This window comes from Bison bison, unplaced genomic scaffold (genome assembly GCF_000754665.1).
Source record: "Bison bison bison isolate TAMUID 2011002044 unplaced genomic scaffold, Bison_UMD1.0 scf7180017864072, whole genome shotgun sequence".
Lineage (NCBI taxonomy): Eukaryota > Metazoa > Chordata > Mammalia > Artiodactyla > Bovidae > Bison > Bison bison.
Window position 1 is genome coordinate 2,980,458 of NW_011494644.1, and position 15,364 is coordinate 2,995,821.

The following is a 15,364-nucleotide window of genomic DNA, read 5'->3' on the forward strand; positions in this document are numbered from 1 at the left end:
GAAAGCTATGACCAACCTAGATAGCATATTGAAGAGCAGAGACATTACTTTGCCAACAAAGGTCCATCTAGTCAAGGCTATGGTTTTTCCAGTAGTCATGTATGCATGTGAGAGTTGGACTGTGAAGAAAGCTGAGTGCCGAAGAATTGATGCTTTTGAACTGTGGTGTTGGAGAAGACTCCTGAGAGTCCCTTGGACTGCAAGAAGATCCAACCAGTCCATTCTAAAGGAGATCAGTCCTGGGTGTTCTTTGGAAGGAATGATGCTAAAGCTGAAACTCCAGTACTTTGGCCACCTCATGCGAAGAGTTGACTCATTGGAAAAGACTCTGATGCTGGGAGGGATTGGGGGCAGGAGGAGAAGGGGACGACAGAGGATGAGATGGCTAGAGTCCATCACAACTCGATGGACGTGAGTCTGAGTGAACTCTGGGAGCTGGCGTGCTGCAATTCATGGGGTCGCAAAGAGCCAGACACGACTGAGCAACTGAACTGAACTGAACTGAGCACAATGTGGACTCATGTTATCAAAACAACCTGGGGAATACTCCCCCCAACTCTTTTCCCCAGCGTTCTTACTTTGACTCTCAGTACTTATTGCCTCCTCCTCTATACTCTTCTATCCACATCCTTTTATAGTTAATTGGTCCCCTGACCCATTAGAGTTCCTGAGAGGGCTCATGGCAGCACTGTGATGTGGAAGAACATTGCAAGTGTGGGTGAGGACAATGGAATTACAGCTGGGCTTCTAGCCATTCACAGGAGACCATGTCTAGGGATGCTCCTTTGGACACCAAGATCTCCATAGGAGAATTCATCTCAGGATTCAAACAGCACTCTCCTTCTTATGGGAGAGAATTTAATCCCACACTGTATTAAAGGACTTTTGGTATCCATAGTCCCTTATTAAAGTTTGGCCCCTCTAAAGAGATTGCAATGCTTTAATTATGAGTTGTTAGTTCCTCTTCCCTGGGGCAAGGTCAATCAGAAGCTTTTCAAATACTTTAGTGAAGCCTCTAGGATGGAGGTTCCAGGAAAAGGGAACAAGCCAGGCAAAAAGGAGAGAGGGAGCTACCAAACATGAACCAACTACAGGACTGTGTCAGGACCTGCTCTGTTGAATCTTTTTTACCAATCTGTCTACTACTTTCCACAGGGACTCACTTGCAGAGTTTCCAAGACAATGAAAATCAAACCTGGGTACCTGGGAACTGCAATTCCCCATTATGATGTGCAGGTTTGTTAGGGGTATTAAGGAGTGAGGGTACATATATATATATATATTTTTTTTTTCAGCAATTTACTTATTACATTGTACAAAAATAATAAAGATATTAAAATAATATTTAAAAAGGAGGGTAGGAGGAGGGACGGATGGGGGAGAAAGGAAGTTATTCATATTCTAATCATCCAGGAAAAACCACTTTGAATAGGTGGAAAATTGGTTAGCTAGTTAATGGAAAATTGGTTAGCTAGTTAATTATATAAATATACACATTTTAAAACAAAAATGGGGTGAATTTTGACATACAATTCTGTAACTTAATTTTATCACTGTGTAATCTTGGGTGGCCATCTTTTCAGGTCAATTAATACCTATCTACAGCAGAATTTTTAATTACTACATAGCAATAGATAGTATGGTTCCACCACTCTTTATGCCTTTTGTTAGTTAATAGATGATTTCTAAAATTTTCACCAGTAAATCAACACTACAATGAATATGCCATAGCTAAAATTTTGCTCCTATTCCTTATTATTTCTTTGGGCTAAATTCCAAGATATAGAACTTATCTATATGTGTCTATGTTTATATATATATATATATAAGCATATGTATTTAAAGTATAACAATTTACATTCTAGTCAGTGTTATGTGTAATTACCTGATCCCTTATATCTATGATAATCATTTATGAAGACTGATTTTTAGTATATTAATTAATTCTCACATAATTTGGTGAAATAAGCTATTATTATCTCTGTTTCACAGATGAAGACACTGAGACATAGAACTTAGGTAACACAAAGTCAACTAATAAAGTATCAGAGTCATAATTTGAACTTTAATCTATCTGATGTCCAAGTCTGTGAGCCTCAAAAATAATAGGGTGCTATTATACTTCACGAATTCCTAAAACTACAAGTATCTTCCCAAGATCATCTGGTCCAGTCTCACTAAGGGGTTGCACCTAAACCATTTCAGACAAATGGATTAAAAATTTGGACTTAAAGCTCTTGGCTTCTCTTGGTTTCCAACTCTTTTCAGTCACCACTAGAATAAGATGATCTTCTATTTGATCAGCTCTTTCATGTTGCCATTCAAGCTGTCTACTGTTATGCAGACCATTCTTCCAATCTGCTTCTTTCTGCAGGTAATAGATGACAAGGGCAATGTCCTGCCACCTGGCACAGAAGGAGATGTGGGCATTCGAGTCAAACCCATCAGACCTATAGGCATCTTTTCTGGCTATGTGGTGAGGAAAGCTTACTCATCCCCCTCTGTATCCTAGTGGAAATAGTGGGTTCTGAGAGGCATGAGGGGAGTTCCCACCTCCCAAGAAGCATTGGTAAGAAATAGGGACAAAGGGACAAAGGAAAAAAGTGTCTAGGAACGGGCACTTTGCCTTGCAAAAAGCCTGGTTATTCACTCCTGCTTTTCTTAGCCTATGGTTAAGATTCCAGTTGATTAATTGTCTTTCTCACAGTAACCCTTTTCCACTTCCAAGAGCTGTTTTACGACAGAAAGTTTATTGCTCCTGAATTATATAGAGCAGCATTCTTCCAAGGGCAGTACTGCCCCCTCTCTCAAGTACCATGCCCCTGCTCTATGCCACTGATCTCCTCTAGAGCCATGCAAGATGCTTTACACTAAGACTTCACCATAAGTTAAAAGCATTCCTATCTTCAGATCTTGGAATATTAAAAATAGGTGACCCTCAGATCCAACTGCCCCACTCTATGGGTGAGAATGGTAAAGTCAGAGTTTACAAGACTCATTCAAGTCCACCACAGTGAACAATGGGCTGGGACCTCTGACACCAAGATGATTAAAGAATAAAGTAAATAATCCAATAGTTACAGTTGCTGCCATTTATTGTAAGCTTACCACATGGTAAGCACTCTCCTAAAGCAGTTTATATGCTTTAAACTTGTTTAATCCTTTCAATTACCCCTTGAGTCCTTGGACCCAAATTACTTGAGTTTAAAATCCTGCTCTACTAATTGCTGTGTGATCTTGGGCAAGTTACTGATCTCTCATACCTCCGTTTCCTCTCTCACACCTCAGTTTCCTCAGATTCCTCTTGCTTTTTCAGATCTTCAATACCCCTAACTTCCAAATGAAGGAGCTAGGGTATGAATTCCTTATGCCACCTTTTAACCCAGAGATGGAGCATCTACTCTAAAGCTCACACCCCTACTCTTGAACAAAATATAGAGATAGAGATCCTCTGACAAGGGGCAAACCTCAATCATTCTCTGTGCTTATAAACAGGCACTTCAGTTGAACAGAGGGGTTCAGCCATTACAGAAATATGCACATTGACCCAAGCCTCAAACAGCTTGCTGGTGTATCTCTAGAACTTTCATATCTAACAATCTGGACCCAAGAAAAATGTCTCATAAATCATGATGCCCTTGAACAGTGTCATGGGGTGGAGCAGGGGTTAGGCTGACCAGTAAAGGAAAGGTTGAATCCAATGGGGGAAAGGCCCGAGAGCATGGGCGAATGGATTCATTAATATTATCCATCAAACTGGACCCCAGAGGAGTAAGTGAGAGACTCTGGGTGGAATAAATAAAAGGGGAAGTGCCAATTCCACCTATTCAGGGAAGTTCTACCATGTGTAGTAATTCAAGTTGTAAAGTGAACAATCTGCACATCTGGTGATGGCAGGCCCAGGGCAAAGGATTTAGGCTTTGCAGGCATAATGACTGTCTTTCTGTGGTCACCAGGACAATCTTGAGAAGACAGAATCCAACATCAGAGGGGATTTTTGGGTCCTGGGAGACCGGGCAATCAAGGATCAAGATGGATATTTCCGATTCATGGGAAGAACAGATGATATCATTAACTCCAGTGGGTAAGCTTGGTTTCTGGGCAAGAAAAGGGTAATCCAGTTCTTTATTCTGTCTGATTCTAGACTTCTGAGCTGAGCTAGAGGTTGAGTGTCCAGTCTTCTCTGAAAGACAGGTTTTTCTACAGGTACCGGATTGGGCCGTCAGAAGTGGAGAATGCACTAATGGAGCACCCTGCTGTGGTTGAGACAGCTGTAGTAAGCAGCCCGGATCCCATTCGAGGAGAGGTGATGGGGGAACTGTGGCCTGGGGGGTGTACAGATGGTAGTTAAGAGTATGAACTCTGGGGCTAGACAGTCTGGGCCCAAACCTTAGCCCTGCTGCTTACTAGCTGTGTGTCCCTGGACAAGTTATTTAGCCTTTCTGTCTCAGTTTAACCATATGCAAGATGCAAAGCTGTTGTGAGGATTAAATGTGTTAATATTTGTAATGTGCTTGAAACAAAGTCTGACCTGTAATAAGTACTACACAAAGTCTGTCTTTTGGGGCTGCAGATATTCTATCCTGTTTGGCATTTGAATCAGAATCTATTCCCTGACTAGAACAGAGGAGGAATTTAAGCCAAGATAGAGTCTTTGAGGCATGTGGTTTTTAGTGAGAGGAAGAGAGGAAGAAAGGCCCCTGTAATGCCAAGGTTAATGAAATAAGCCCAGATGAAATCTAGAAGAGCTTGTGTATGTGAAGGAAAATTTAAGGTGGAAAGACGTGGGTTGATGTCCAGGGTGAAAATTGAAAATATCATACACCTGGCAGGTGTGGGAAATATCATAGGCTCAAAACCCTGGGTGCCAAGCACTGAGCTAAGCCATACTGTATATGATTTCCTTTTATTTCCCATGAATTAAATATGGAAGTTGGATCTCTATTTTATAGGTTGGCAAACTAGCTTGGAGAGGTTAAACAAATCTTTTAGGTTTATTGTTCCCAGCCTTTATTTTCCTCTCTTCTAACTAACTTTTTCCCATCACACTCTATTGTCCCTGGGATATGAGGTAATCCTGGTCTCAATCTACAGTCCTACCTGCTCATCAATAAACAACTTGAGAGAAAGTTGGAATCTTGGCCATGATTGTCCCCAGGTCCTACTTTTCCCTAGCCCCAGATATCTGGAGGTGCAAATGAGGGGATATAAAGGTGGTGGCGGTGGTGGAAGTCTTGACACTGATTATCCCAGGGCATGACAATGCACTCTGATCTTTCTCTGGGCCCTCATCCTTGCTGCAGGTAGTGAAGGCATTTGTGGTCTTGGCCCCACACTTTCTGTCCCGTGACCCAGACGAGCTCACCAAGGAGCTGCAGCAGCATGTGAAGCTGGTGACAGCACCATACAAGTACCCGAGGAAGGTAAGACCTCTGGATTCCCATGTCCTTCCCCCTTTACTCAGGGATGGAGATATGGTTTTTCTCTTGTAGTTCTCTTTTTCAGGGTGAGGACCAAGCCTTTACTCTAAAGTTCTGCCTGATTATGACCAAGAAAATCCAAAAGGACAATCCAGTAACTGCCTAGATGCCTGAAAATTGGCCCTTAATTCACTCTGAACTGAAACTCAGATTCTCCCATGGAAACAAGTTCTAGCCAATATCTGGCCCGCATCCCCCCTCTTGGCATTGAGGTCTTGCTATATTATTCAAGACTCTCTCATTTGCAAGTGACAGAAATTCAATCTGAAGTGTATTGCTCACACAGTTGTAAAGTCCAAGGTTGGGGAAGCTTTGTTGTGACTGATACCAAACATTCAGATGGTGTGGTCAGGGATGTCTTTTTTCATCCCTTAACTCTCCTTCTTTCTGTATTGGCTTCATTTCTTGAATTGTGCTCCCTGTGAGATAGTCCCCAGGAGCTCCAAAAAAACAGTTTTAGCAGCTTAGATAATCTCAATAAAAAAAAAAAAGCATCTTTTCCCTCAAAGGCACCAGCAAAAGTCTTCAAGTTCATTCTCATTGAACCAGTTTAGGTTATGTACCCATGATTAAACCAATCTTTGTAACCAGAGGAATGGGCACTCTGATTTGCCAGTTCTGAGTTATGTAATCAGACCTGAGCAAGTACAAGAAGGATGGGAGAGAGGGCTGCCCTACACCCCTGACACGGACTCAGTGAGCTCACCACAATAAAAAGGAACTGCTCTTACCAGAAAAGGTAAATAACATAGAACAATAACAAATAACATAAAAACACTCTCCCTGTTTTCAGCTATTTTTACACTGGGGCAAGAAACTAAGGCATGGAGATTGATGTAGAAATGGATATCCCAGGTTTTGGAGGTGGGTACAAGATAGAAGCTTGCTGGAGGAAATGAAAAACACATTTTTGTGTCTGGGGTAGACACACACACACACACACACTATACTTTTTAAGTGGTAAGCTTTACACATGTCAGATACTTAGGTAACCCAGATTTTTAATGATGCTTTGTCAACACAGGCTAATTATCATGGGTGGGTTTTCTGAGAGGCAAACTCTGGGAAGGAACTTAACATGCCGAGGTTTATTAGGGAGTGCTTTGGGATCAACACAAGGGGAAGGAAACAGAAGGGAAGAGAGAGGTGTTTGCTGTTGTTGTTCATTTGCTCAGCCATGTCCGACTCTTTATGATCCCATGGACTGCAGCACACCAGCCTTCCCTGTCCTTCACCATCTCCCAGAGTTTGCTCGAACTCATGTCCATCAAGTCAGTGATGCCATCCAACCACCTCATCCTCTGATATCCCCTTCTCCATTGCCTTCAATCTTTCCCAGAATCAGGGTCTTTTCCAATGAGTCCAATGAGTCTTCACATCAAGTGGGCAAAGTATTGGAACTTTAGCTTCAGCATCAATCCTTCCAATGGATATTCAGTATTTATTTCCTTTAGGATTGACTGGTTTGATCTCCTTGCTGTCCAAGGGACTCTCAAGAGTCTTCTCTAGCACCACGATTCAAAAGCCTCAATTTTTACTCACTCAGCCTTCTTTATGGTCCAACTCTCACATCCATACATGACTACTGGAAAAATCATAGCTTTGACTATATGGACCTTTGTCGGCAAAGTGATGTCTCTGCTTTTTAAGACACTGGCTAAGTTTGTTATAGCTTTTCTTCCAAGGAGCAAGTGTTTTTTTAATTTCATGGCTGCGGTCCCCACCTGCAGTGATTTTGGAGCCCAAGTAAATAAAGTCTCTTACTGTTTCCATTTTTCCTCCATCTATTTGCCCTGAAGTGATGGGACCAGATACCATGATCTTTGTTTTTTGAATGTTGAGTTTTAAGCCAGCTTTTTCACTCTCCTCTTCCACCTTCATCAAGAGGCTCTTAGTTCCTCTTTGCTTTCTGCCATTATGGTGGTGTCATCTGCATATCTGAGATTATTGGTATTTCTCCTGGCAATCTTGATTCCAGCTTGAGCTTCATCCAGCTCAGCATTTCACATGATGTACTTTGCATATAAGTGAAATAAACAGGGTGACAATACACAGCCTTGTCATACTCCTTTCCCAATTTTGAACCAGTCCATTGTTCCATGTCCAGTTCTAACTGTTGCTTCTTGACCCACATTCAGGTTTCTCAGGAGGCAGGTTGGGTGGTCTGGTATTCCTGTCTCTTTAAGGATTTTCGAGTTTGTTGTGATCTACACAGTCGAAGTCTTTAGTGTAGTTAATGAAGCAGAAGTAGATTTTTTCCAGAATTCTCTTGCTTTTTCTATGATCCAACAGATGTTGCCAATTTGACCTCTGGTTCTTCTGCCCTTACTAAACCTAACTTATACGTCTGGAACATCTCAGCTCACGTACTGCTGAAGCCTAGCTTGAAGGCTTTTGAGCATTACCCTCCTGGCATGAGAAATAAGAGCAATCATGTGATAGTTTGACCATTTCTTGGCATTGCCCTTCTTTGGGATTGGAATGAAAACTGATCTTTTCCAGTCCTGTGGCTACTGCTGAGGTGTTGATTTGCTGGAATATTGAGTGCAGCCTTTTCACAGCATCATCTTTTAAGATTTGAAATAGCTCGGCTGGAATTCCATCACCTCGACTAGCTTTGTTTGTACTAATGCTTCCTAAGGCCACTTGACTTCACACTCCAGGATTTCTGGCTCTAGGTGAGTGATCACACCATCATGGCTATCTGGGTCATGAAGATCTTTATTGTATAGTTCTTCTGTGTATTCTTGCCACCTCTTCTTAATATCTTCTGCTTCTGTTAGGTCCATATTGTTTCTGTCCTTTATTTTGTCAACCCTGGCAAGAAATGTTCCCTTGGCATCTCTGGTTTTCTTGAAGAGATCTCTACTTTTTCCCATTTTTTACCCCAGACTGTCCAGCAAAAATGGGTTTATTTGACAGCAGCAAAGATTGAAATTCAGAGTCTTGAACTATGGCAAGCCATGTGTAAGGAAAGGAGGTCTCTTTTGAAGAGAAGAAAGGGAAGTTGGCAAGGCTATAGTAAACAGAGTATCCAGGGGAGAAACTGAAAGTTCAAAGTATAGTGTCTTTTCGTTGGCTGAGTTGTGACATCTGATAAGAAAGCTTTCCCAAGATATTTGGACCAGGTCTGGTAGAAGATTGTCACCAAATATTTGATGATGACATATCATTTCAAATGAGCCTCAGTTTCTATGAACTTGATAACATATGGATTTATTTATTTTTATAAATTTATTCATTTCAATTGGAGGCTAATTACTTTACAATATTGTAGTGGTTTTGCCATATGTTGCCATGAATCAGCCATGGGTGTACATGTGTTCCTCATCCTGAAACCCCCTCCCACCTCCCTCCCCATCCCATCCCTCTGGGTCATCCCAGTGCACCAGCCCCGAGCACCCTGTCCCATGCATTGAACCTGAACTGGCGATCCATTACACATATGATAATATACATGTTTCAATGCCATTCTCCCAAATCATCCCACCCTCTCCCTCTCTCACAGAGTTTAAAAGACTGTTCTATACATCTGTGTCTCTTTTGCTGTCTCACATATAGGGTTATTCTTACCATCTTTCTAAACTCCATATATATGTGTTAGTATACTGTATTGATGTTTTTCTTTCTGGCTTACTTCACTCTGTATAATAGGCTCCAGTTTCATCTACCTCATTAGAACTGATTCAAATGTATTCTTTTTAATGGCTGAGTAATACTCCATTGTGTATATGTACCACAGCTTTCTTATCCATTGTCTGCTGATGGACATCTAGGGTGCTTCCATGTCCTGGCTATTATAAACAGTGCTGCGATGAGCATTGGGGTACATGTTCTCTTTCAATTCTGGTTTCCTCTGTGTGTATGTCCAGCAGTGGGATTGCTAGGTCGTATGACAGTTCTATTTCCAGTTTTTTAAGGAATCTCCACACTGTTCTCCATAGTGGCTGTACTAGTTTGCATTCCCACCAACAGTGTAAGAAGATCTCCACACCCTATCCAGCATTTATTGTTTGTATACTTTTAGATAGCAGCCATTCTGACTGGCATGAAATGGTACCTCACTGTGGTTTTGATTTGCATTTCTCTGATAATAAGTGAGGTTGAGCATCTTTTCATGTGTTGTTAGCCATCTGTATGTCTTCTTTGGAGAAATGTCTGTTTAGTTCTTTGGCCCATTTTTTGATTGGGTCGTTTATTTTTCTAGAATTGAGCTGCAGGAATTGCTTGTATATTTTTGAGATTAATTCTTTGTCAGTTGCTTCATTTGCTATTATTTTCTCCCATTCTGAAGTCTGTCTTTTCACCTTGCTTATAGTTTCCTTTGTTGTGCAAAAGCTTTTAAGTTTAATTAGGTCCCACTTGTTTATTTTTGCTTTTACTTCCAATATTCTGGGAGGTGGGTCAGAGAGGATCCTGCTGTGGTGTATGTCGGAGAGTGTTTTGCCTATGTTTTCCTCTAGGAGTTTTATAGTTTCTGGTCTTATGTTTATATCTTTAATCCATTTTGAGTTTATTTGTGTGTATGGTGTTAGAAAGTGTTTTAGTTTCATTCTTTTACAAGTGCTTGACCAGTTTTCCCAGCACCACTTGTTAAAGAGATAGTCTTTTCTCCATTGTATATTCTTGCCTCCTTTGTCGTAGATAAGGTGTCCATAGGTGCGTGGATTTATCTCTGGGCTTTCTACTTTGTTCCATTGATCTATATTTCTGTCTTTGTGCCAGTACCATACTGTCTTGATGACTGTAACTTTGTAGTAGAGCCTGAAGTCAGGCAGGTTGATTTCTCCAGTTCCATTCTTCTTTCTCAAGATTGCTTTGGCTATTCAAGGTTTTTTGTATTTCCATACAAATTTTGAAATTATTTTTCTAGTTCTGTGAAAAATACTGCTGGTAGCTTGATAGGGATTGTATTGAATCTATAGATTGCTTTGGGTAGTATACTCATTTTCATTATATTGATTCTTCCAATCCATGAACATGATATATTTCTCCATCTATTTGTGTCTTGTTTTCTTTCACCAGTGTTTTATAGTTTCTATATATAGGTCTTTTGTTTCTTTAGGTAGATATATTCCTAAGTATTTTATTCTTTTCATTGCAATGGTGAATGGGATTGTTTCCTTAATTTCTCTTTCTGTTTTCTCATTGTTAGTGTATAAATGGAAGGGATTTCTGTGTGTTAATTTTATATCCTGCAACTTTACTATATTCATTGATTAGCTCTAGTAATTTTCTGGTGGAGTCTTTAGGGTTTTCTATGTAGAGGATCATGTCATCTGCAAATAGTGAAAGTTTTACTTCTTCTTTTCCAATCTGGATTCCTTTTATTTCTTTTTCTGCTCTGATTGCTGTGGCCAAAACTTCCAAAACTATGTTGAATAGTAGTAGTGAGAGTGGGCACCCTTGTCTTATTCCTGGCTTTAGGGGAAATGCTTTCAATTTTTCACCATTGAGGATAATGTTTGCTGTGGTTTTGTCATATATAGCTTTTATTATGTTGAGGTAAGTTCCTTCTATTCCTGCTTTCCGGGTTGTTGTTGTTGTTGTTGTTTTTTAATCATAAATGGATATTGAATTTTGTCAAAGGCTTTCTCTGCATCAATTGAGATAATCATATGGTTTTTATCTTTCAATTTGTTAGTGTGGTGTACTGTGTTGATTGATTTGTGGATATTGAAGAATCCTTGCATCCCTGGGATAAAGCCCACTTGGACATGATGTATGATCTTTTTAAAATGTTGTTGGATTCTGTTTGCTAGAATTTTGTTAAGGATTTTTGCATCTATGTTCATCAGTGATATTGGCCTGTAGTTTTCTATTTTTGTGGCATCTTTGTCTGGTTTTGGTGTTAGGGTGATGGTGGCCTCATAGACTGAGTTTGGAAGTTTATCTTCCTCTGCAATTTCCTGGAAGAGTTTGAGTAGGATAGGTGTTAGCCCTTCTCTAAATTTTTGGTGGAATTCAGCTGTGAAGCTGTTTGGTCCTGGGCTTTTGTTTGCTGAAAGATTTCTGATTACAGTTTCAATTTCTGTGCTTGTGATGTGTCTGTTATGATTTTCTATTTCTTCTTCATTCAGTTTTGGAAAGTTGTACTTTTCTAAGAATTTGTCCATTTCTTCCAAGTTGTGCATTTTATTGGCATATAGTTGCTGATAGTAGTCTCTTATGATCCTATGTATTTCTGTGTTGTCTGTTGTGATCTCCCAATTTTCATTTCTAATTTTGTTGATTTCATTCTTCTCTGTTTCTTGATGAGTCTGGCTAATGGTTTGTCAATTTTATTTATCTTCTCAAGGAACCAGCTTTTAGCTTTGTTGATTTTTGCTATGGTCTCTTTTGTTTCTTTTGCATTTATTTCTGCCCTAATTTTAAGATTTCTTTCCTTCTACTAATCCAACCAGTCCATCCAAAAGGAAATCATTCCTGGGTGTTCATTGGAGGGACTGATGTTGAAGCTGAAACTCCAATACTTTGGCCACTTGATGCAGAGAGCTGACTCATTTTAAAAGACCCCGATGATGGGAAAGATTGAGGGCAGGAGGAGAAAGGGACGACAGAGGATGAGATGGTTGGATGGCATCACTGATACAATGGACATGGGTTTGGGTGGACTCTGGGAGTTGGTGATGGACAGGGATGCCTTGAGTATTGTGGTTCGTGAAGTCGCAAAGAGTTGGACACGACTGAGCGAATGAACTGAACTGAACTAACCCTGGGGTTCTTCATTTCTTCCTTTTCTAATTGCTTTAGGTGTAGAGTTAGGTTATTTATTTGACTTTTTTCTTGTTTCTTGAGGTAAGCCTGTATTGCTATGAACCTTTCCTTTAGCGTCACTTTTAGTGTCCCATAGGTTTTGGGTTGTTGTGTTTTCATTTTCATTCATTTCTATGCATATTTTGATTTCTTTTTTTATTTCTTCTGTGATTTGTTGGTTATTCAGCAGCTTGTTGTTCAGCCTCCATATGTTGAAATTTTTAATAGTTTTTCTCCTGTAATTGACATCTATTCTTACTGCACTGTGGTCAGAAAAGATGCTTGGAATGATTTCAATGTTTTTGAATTTACCAAGGCTAGATTTATGGCCCAGGATGTGATCTATCCTGGAGAAGGTTTCATGTGCACTTGAGAAAGAGGTGAAATTTATTGTTTTGGAGTGAAATGTCCTATGCTGCTGCTGCTGCTAAGTCACTTTAGTCGTGTCTGACTGTGTGACCACATAGGCAGCAGCCCACCAAGTTCCACCATCCCTGGGATTCTCCAAGCAAGAATACTGGACTGGGTTGCCATTTGCTTCTCCAATGCATGCTTGCACGCTAAGTCGCTTCAGTTGTGTCCAACTCTATGCGACCCTATGGACAGCAGCCTACCAGGCTCCTCTGTCCACAGGATTCTCTAGGCAAGAATACGGGAGTGGGTTGCTATTTCCTTCTCTGAAATGTCCTATAGATATCAGTTAGGTCTAACTGGTCTATTGTATCATTTAAAGTTTGTGTTTCCTTGTTAATTTTCTGTTTAGTTGATATATCCAAAGGTGTGAGTGGGGTATGAAAGTCTCCCACTATTATTGTGTTGTTGTTAATTTCCCCTTTCATACTTGTAAGCATTTGCCTTACATATCATGGTGCTCCTATGTTGGGGGTATATATATTTATAATTGTTATATCTTCTTCTTGGATTGATCCTTTGATCATTAGGTAGTGTCCTTCTTTGTCTCTTTTCACAGCCTTTATTTTAAAGTCTATTTTATCTGATATGAATATTGCTGCTCCTGCTTTTTTTTGGTCTCTATTTGCGTGGAATATCTTTTTCCAGTCCTTCACTTTCAGTCTGTATGTGCCCTTTGTTTCGAGGTGGGTCTCTTGTAGGCAACATATGTAGGGGTCTTGTTTTTGTATCCATTCAGCCAGTCTTTGTCTTTTAGTTGGGGCATTCAACCCATTTACATTTAAGGTAATTACTGATAAGTATGATCCCGTTGCTGTTTGCTTTTTTGTTTTGGGTTTGAGTTTGTATACCCTTTCCTGTCTAGAGAAGATCCTTTAGCATTTGTTGGAGAGCTGGTTTGATGGTGTTGAATTCTCTCAGCTTTTGCTTGTCTGTAAAGCTTTTGATTTCTCCTTCATATTTGAATGAAATCCTTGATGGGTACAATAATCTGGATTGTAGGTTTTTATCTTTCATCACTTTAAGTATGTCCTGCCATTCCCTTCTGGCCTGAAGAGATTCTATTGAAAGATCAGCTGTTATCCTTATGGGAATCCCCTTGTGTGTTATTTGTTGTTTTTCTCTTGCTGCTTTTAATATTTGTTATTTGTGTTTGATCTTTGTTAATTTGATTAATATGTGTTTTGGGGTGTTTTGCCTTGGGTTTATCCTGTTTGGGAGTCTCTGGGTTTCTTGGACTTGGGTGATTGTTTCCTTCCCCATTTGAGGGAAGTTTTCAACTATTATCTCCTCAAGTATTTTCTCATGGTCTTTCTTTGTGTCTTCTTCTTCTGGGACTCCTATGATTCGAATGTTGAGGCATTTAACATTGTCCCAGAGGCCTCTGAGGTGATCCTCATTTCTTTTAATTCTTTTTTATTTTTTCCTCTCTGCTCATTTATTTCTACCATTCTATCTTCTACCTCACTTATCCTATCTGCCTCTGTTATTCTACTGTTGGTTCCCTCCAGAGTGTTTTTTATCTCATTTATTGCATTATTCATTATATATTGACTCTTTTTTATTCCTTCTAGGTCCTTGTTAAACATTTCTTGCATCTTCTCAATCCTTGTCTCCAGGCTATTTATCTGTAACTCCATTTTTGTTTTCAAGATTTTGGATCATTTTCACTACCATTATTCTGAATTCTTTTTCAGGTAGATTCCCTATCTCTTCCTCTTTTGTTTGGTTTGGTGGACATTTATCCTGTTCCTTTACCTGCTGAGTATTTCTCTGCCTTTTCATCTTGTTTATATTGCTGTGTTTGGGGGTGGGGGGCTTTCCATATTCTGGCAGTTTGTGGTTCCTCTTTATTGTGGAGGTTCCTCATTGTGGGTGGGGTTGGACAGGTGGCTTGTCAAGGTTTCCTGGTTAGGGAAGCTTGTGTCGGTGTTCTGGTGGGTGGAGCTGGATTTCTTCTCTCTGGAGTGCAATGAAGTGTCCAGTAGTGAGTTTTGACATGTCAGTGGGTTTGGTGTGACTTTGGGCAGCCTGTATATTGAAGCTCAGGTCTATGCTCCTGGGTTGCTGGAGAATTTGTGTGGTATGTCTTGCTCTGGAACTTGTTGGCTGTTGGATGGTGCTTGGTTTCAGTGTAAGTATGGAGGCTTTTGGATGAGCTCTTATCAATTAATGTTCCCTGGAGTCAGAAGTTCTCTGGTGGTCTCAGGTTTTGAACTTAAACCTCCTGCCTCTGGATTTCAGTCTTATTCTTACAGTAGCCTCAAGACTTCTCCATCTATACAGCACCGATGATAAAACATCTAGGTTAATGATGAAAAGTTTCTCCACAGTGAGGGACACTGGAGAGATTCAGAGTTACATGGAGAAGAGAAGAGGGAGAAGGGAGATAGAGGTGACCAGGAGGAGAAAAAGGGGGAATCAAAAGGAGAGAGACAGATCCAGCCAGTAATCAGTTCCCTAAGTGTTCTCCACATTCTGGAACACACAAAGAGATTCACAGAGTTGGGTAGAGAAGAGAATGGGGAGGAAGGAGGTGGAGGCGACCCATGGAGAGAGCAATCAAGCCAGTAATCACACTCCCAAGTAAAAATGGGTACTGAAGACTGGGTTCTTAAAGGTACAAAATTGATAACAAATGCCAAAAGGCAAAGATTAAAAATCTAGAGTAGAGGTTAGACTCTCAAAAATACAATATTAAAAAAACAAAACAAAGT

At 40.2% G+C, this 15,364-nt stretch overlaps 1 protein-coding gene across 2 annotated transcripts in view; it reads left to right on the forward strand.

Moving 5' to 3' along the window:
* The window catches only part of LOC104986540 (acyl-coenzyme A synthetase ACSM2B, mitochondrial-like), a 49,233-nt gene that overhangs the window by 19,502 nt on the left and 14,367 nt on the right, over positions 1–15,364 (forward strand). Inside the window, exons 9-13 of one of the 2 annotated variants that reach the window (XM_010837139.1) lie at positions 1,156–1,236; positions 2,375–2,476; positions 3,957–4,084; positions 4,207–4,306; positions 5,304–5,423. In XM_010837139.1, coding sequence (XP_010835441.1) covers positions 1,156–1,236; positions 2,375–2,476; positions 3,957–4,084; positions 4,207–4,306; positions 5,304–5,423 — 531 coding nt within the window. The remainder of the gene's footprint in view (positions 1–1,155; positions 1,237–2,374; positions 2,477–3,956; positions 4,085–4,206; positions 4,307–5,303; positions 5,424–15,364) is intronic. The other variant, XM_010837140.1, reaches the window with a different exon arrangement.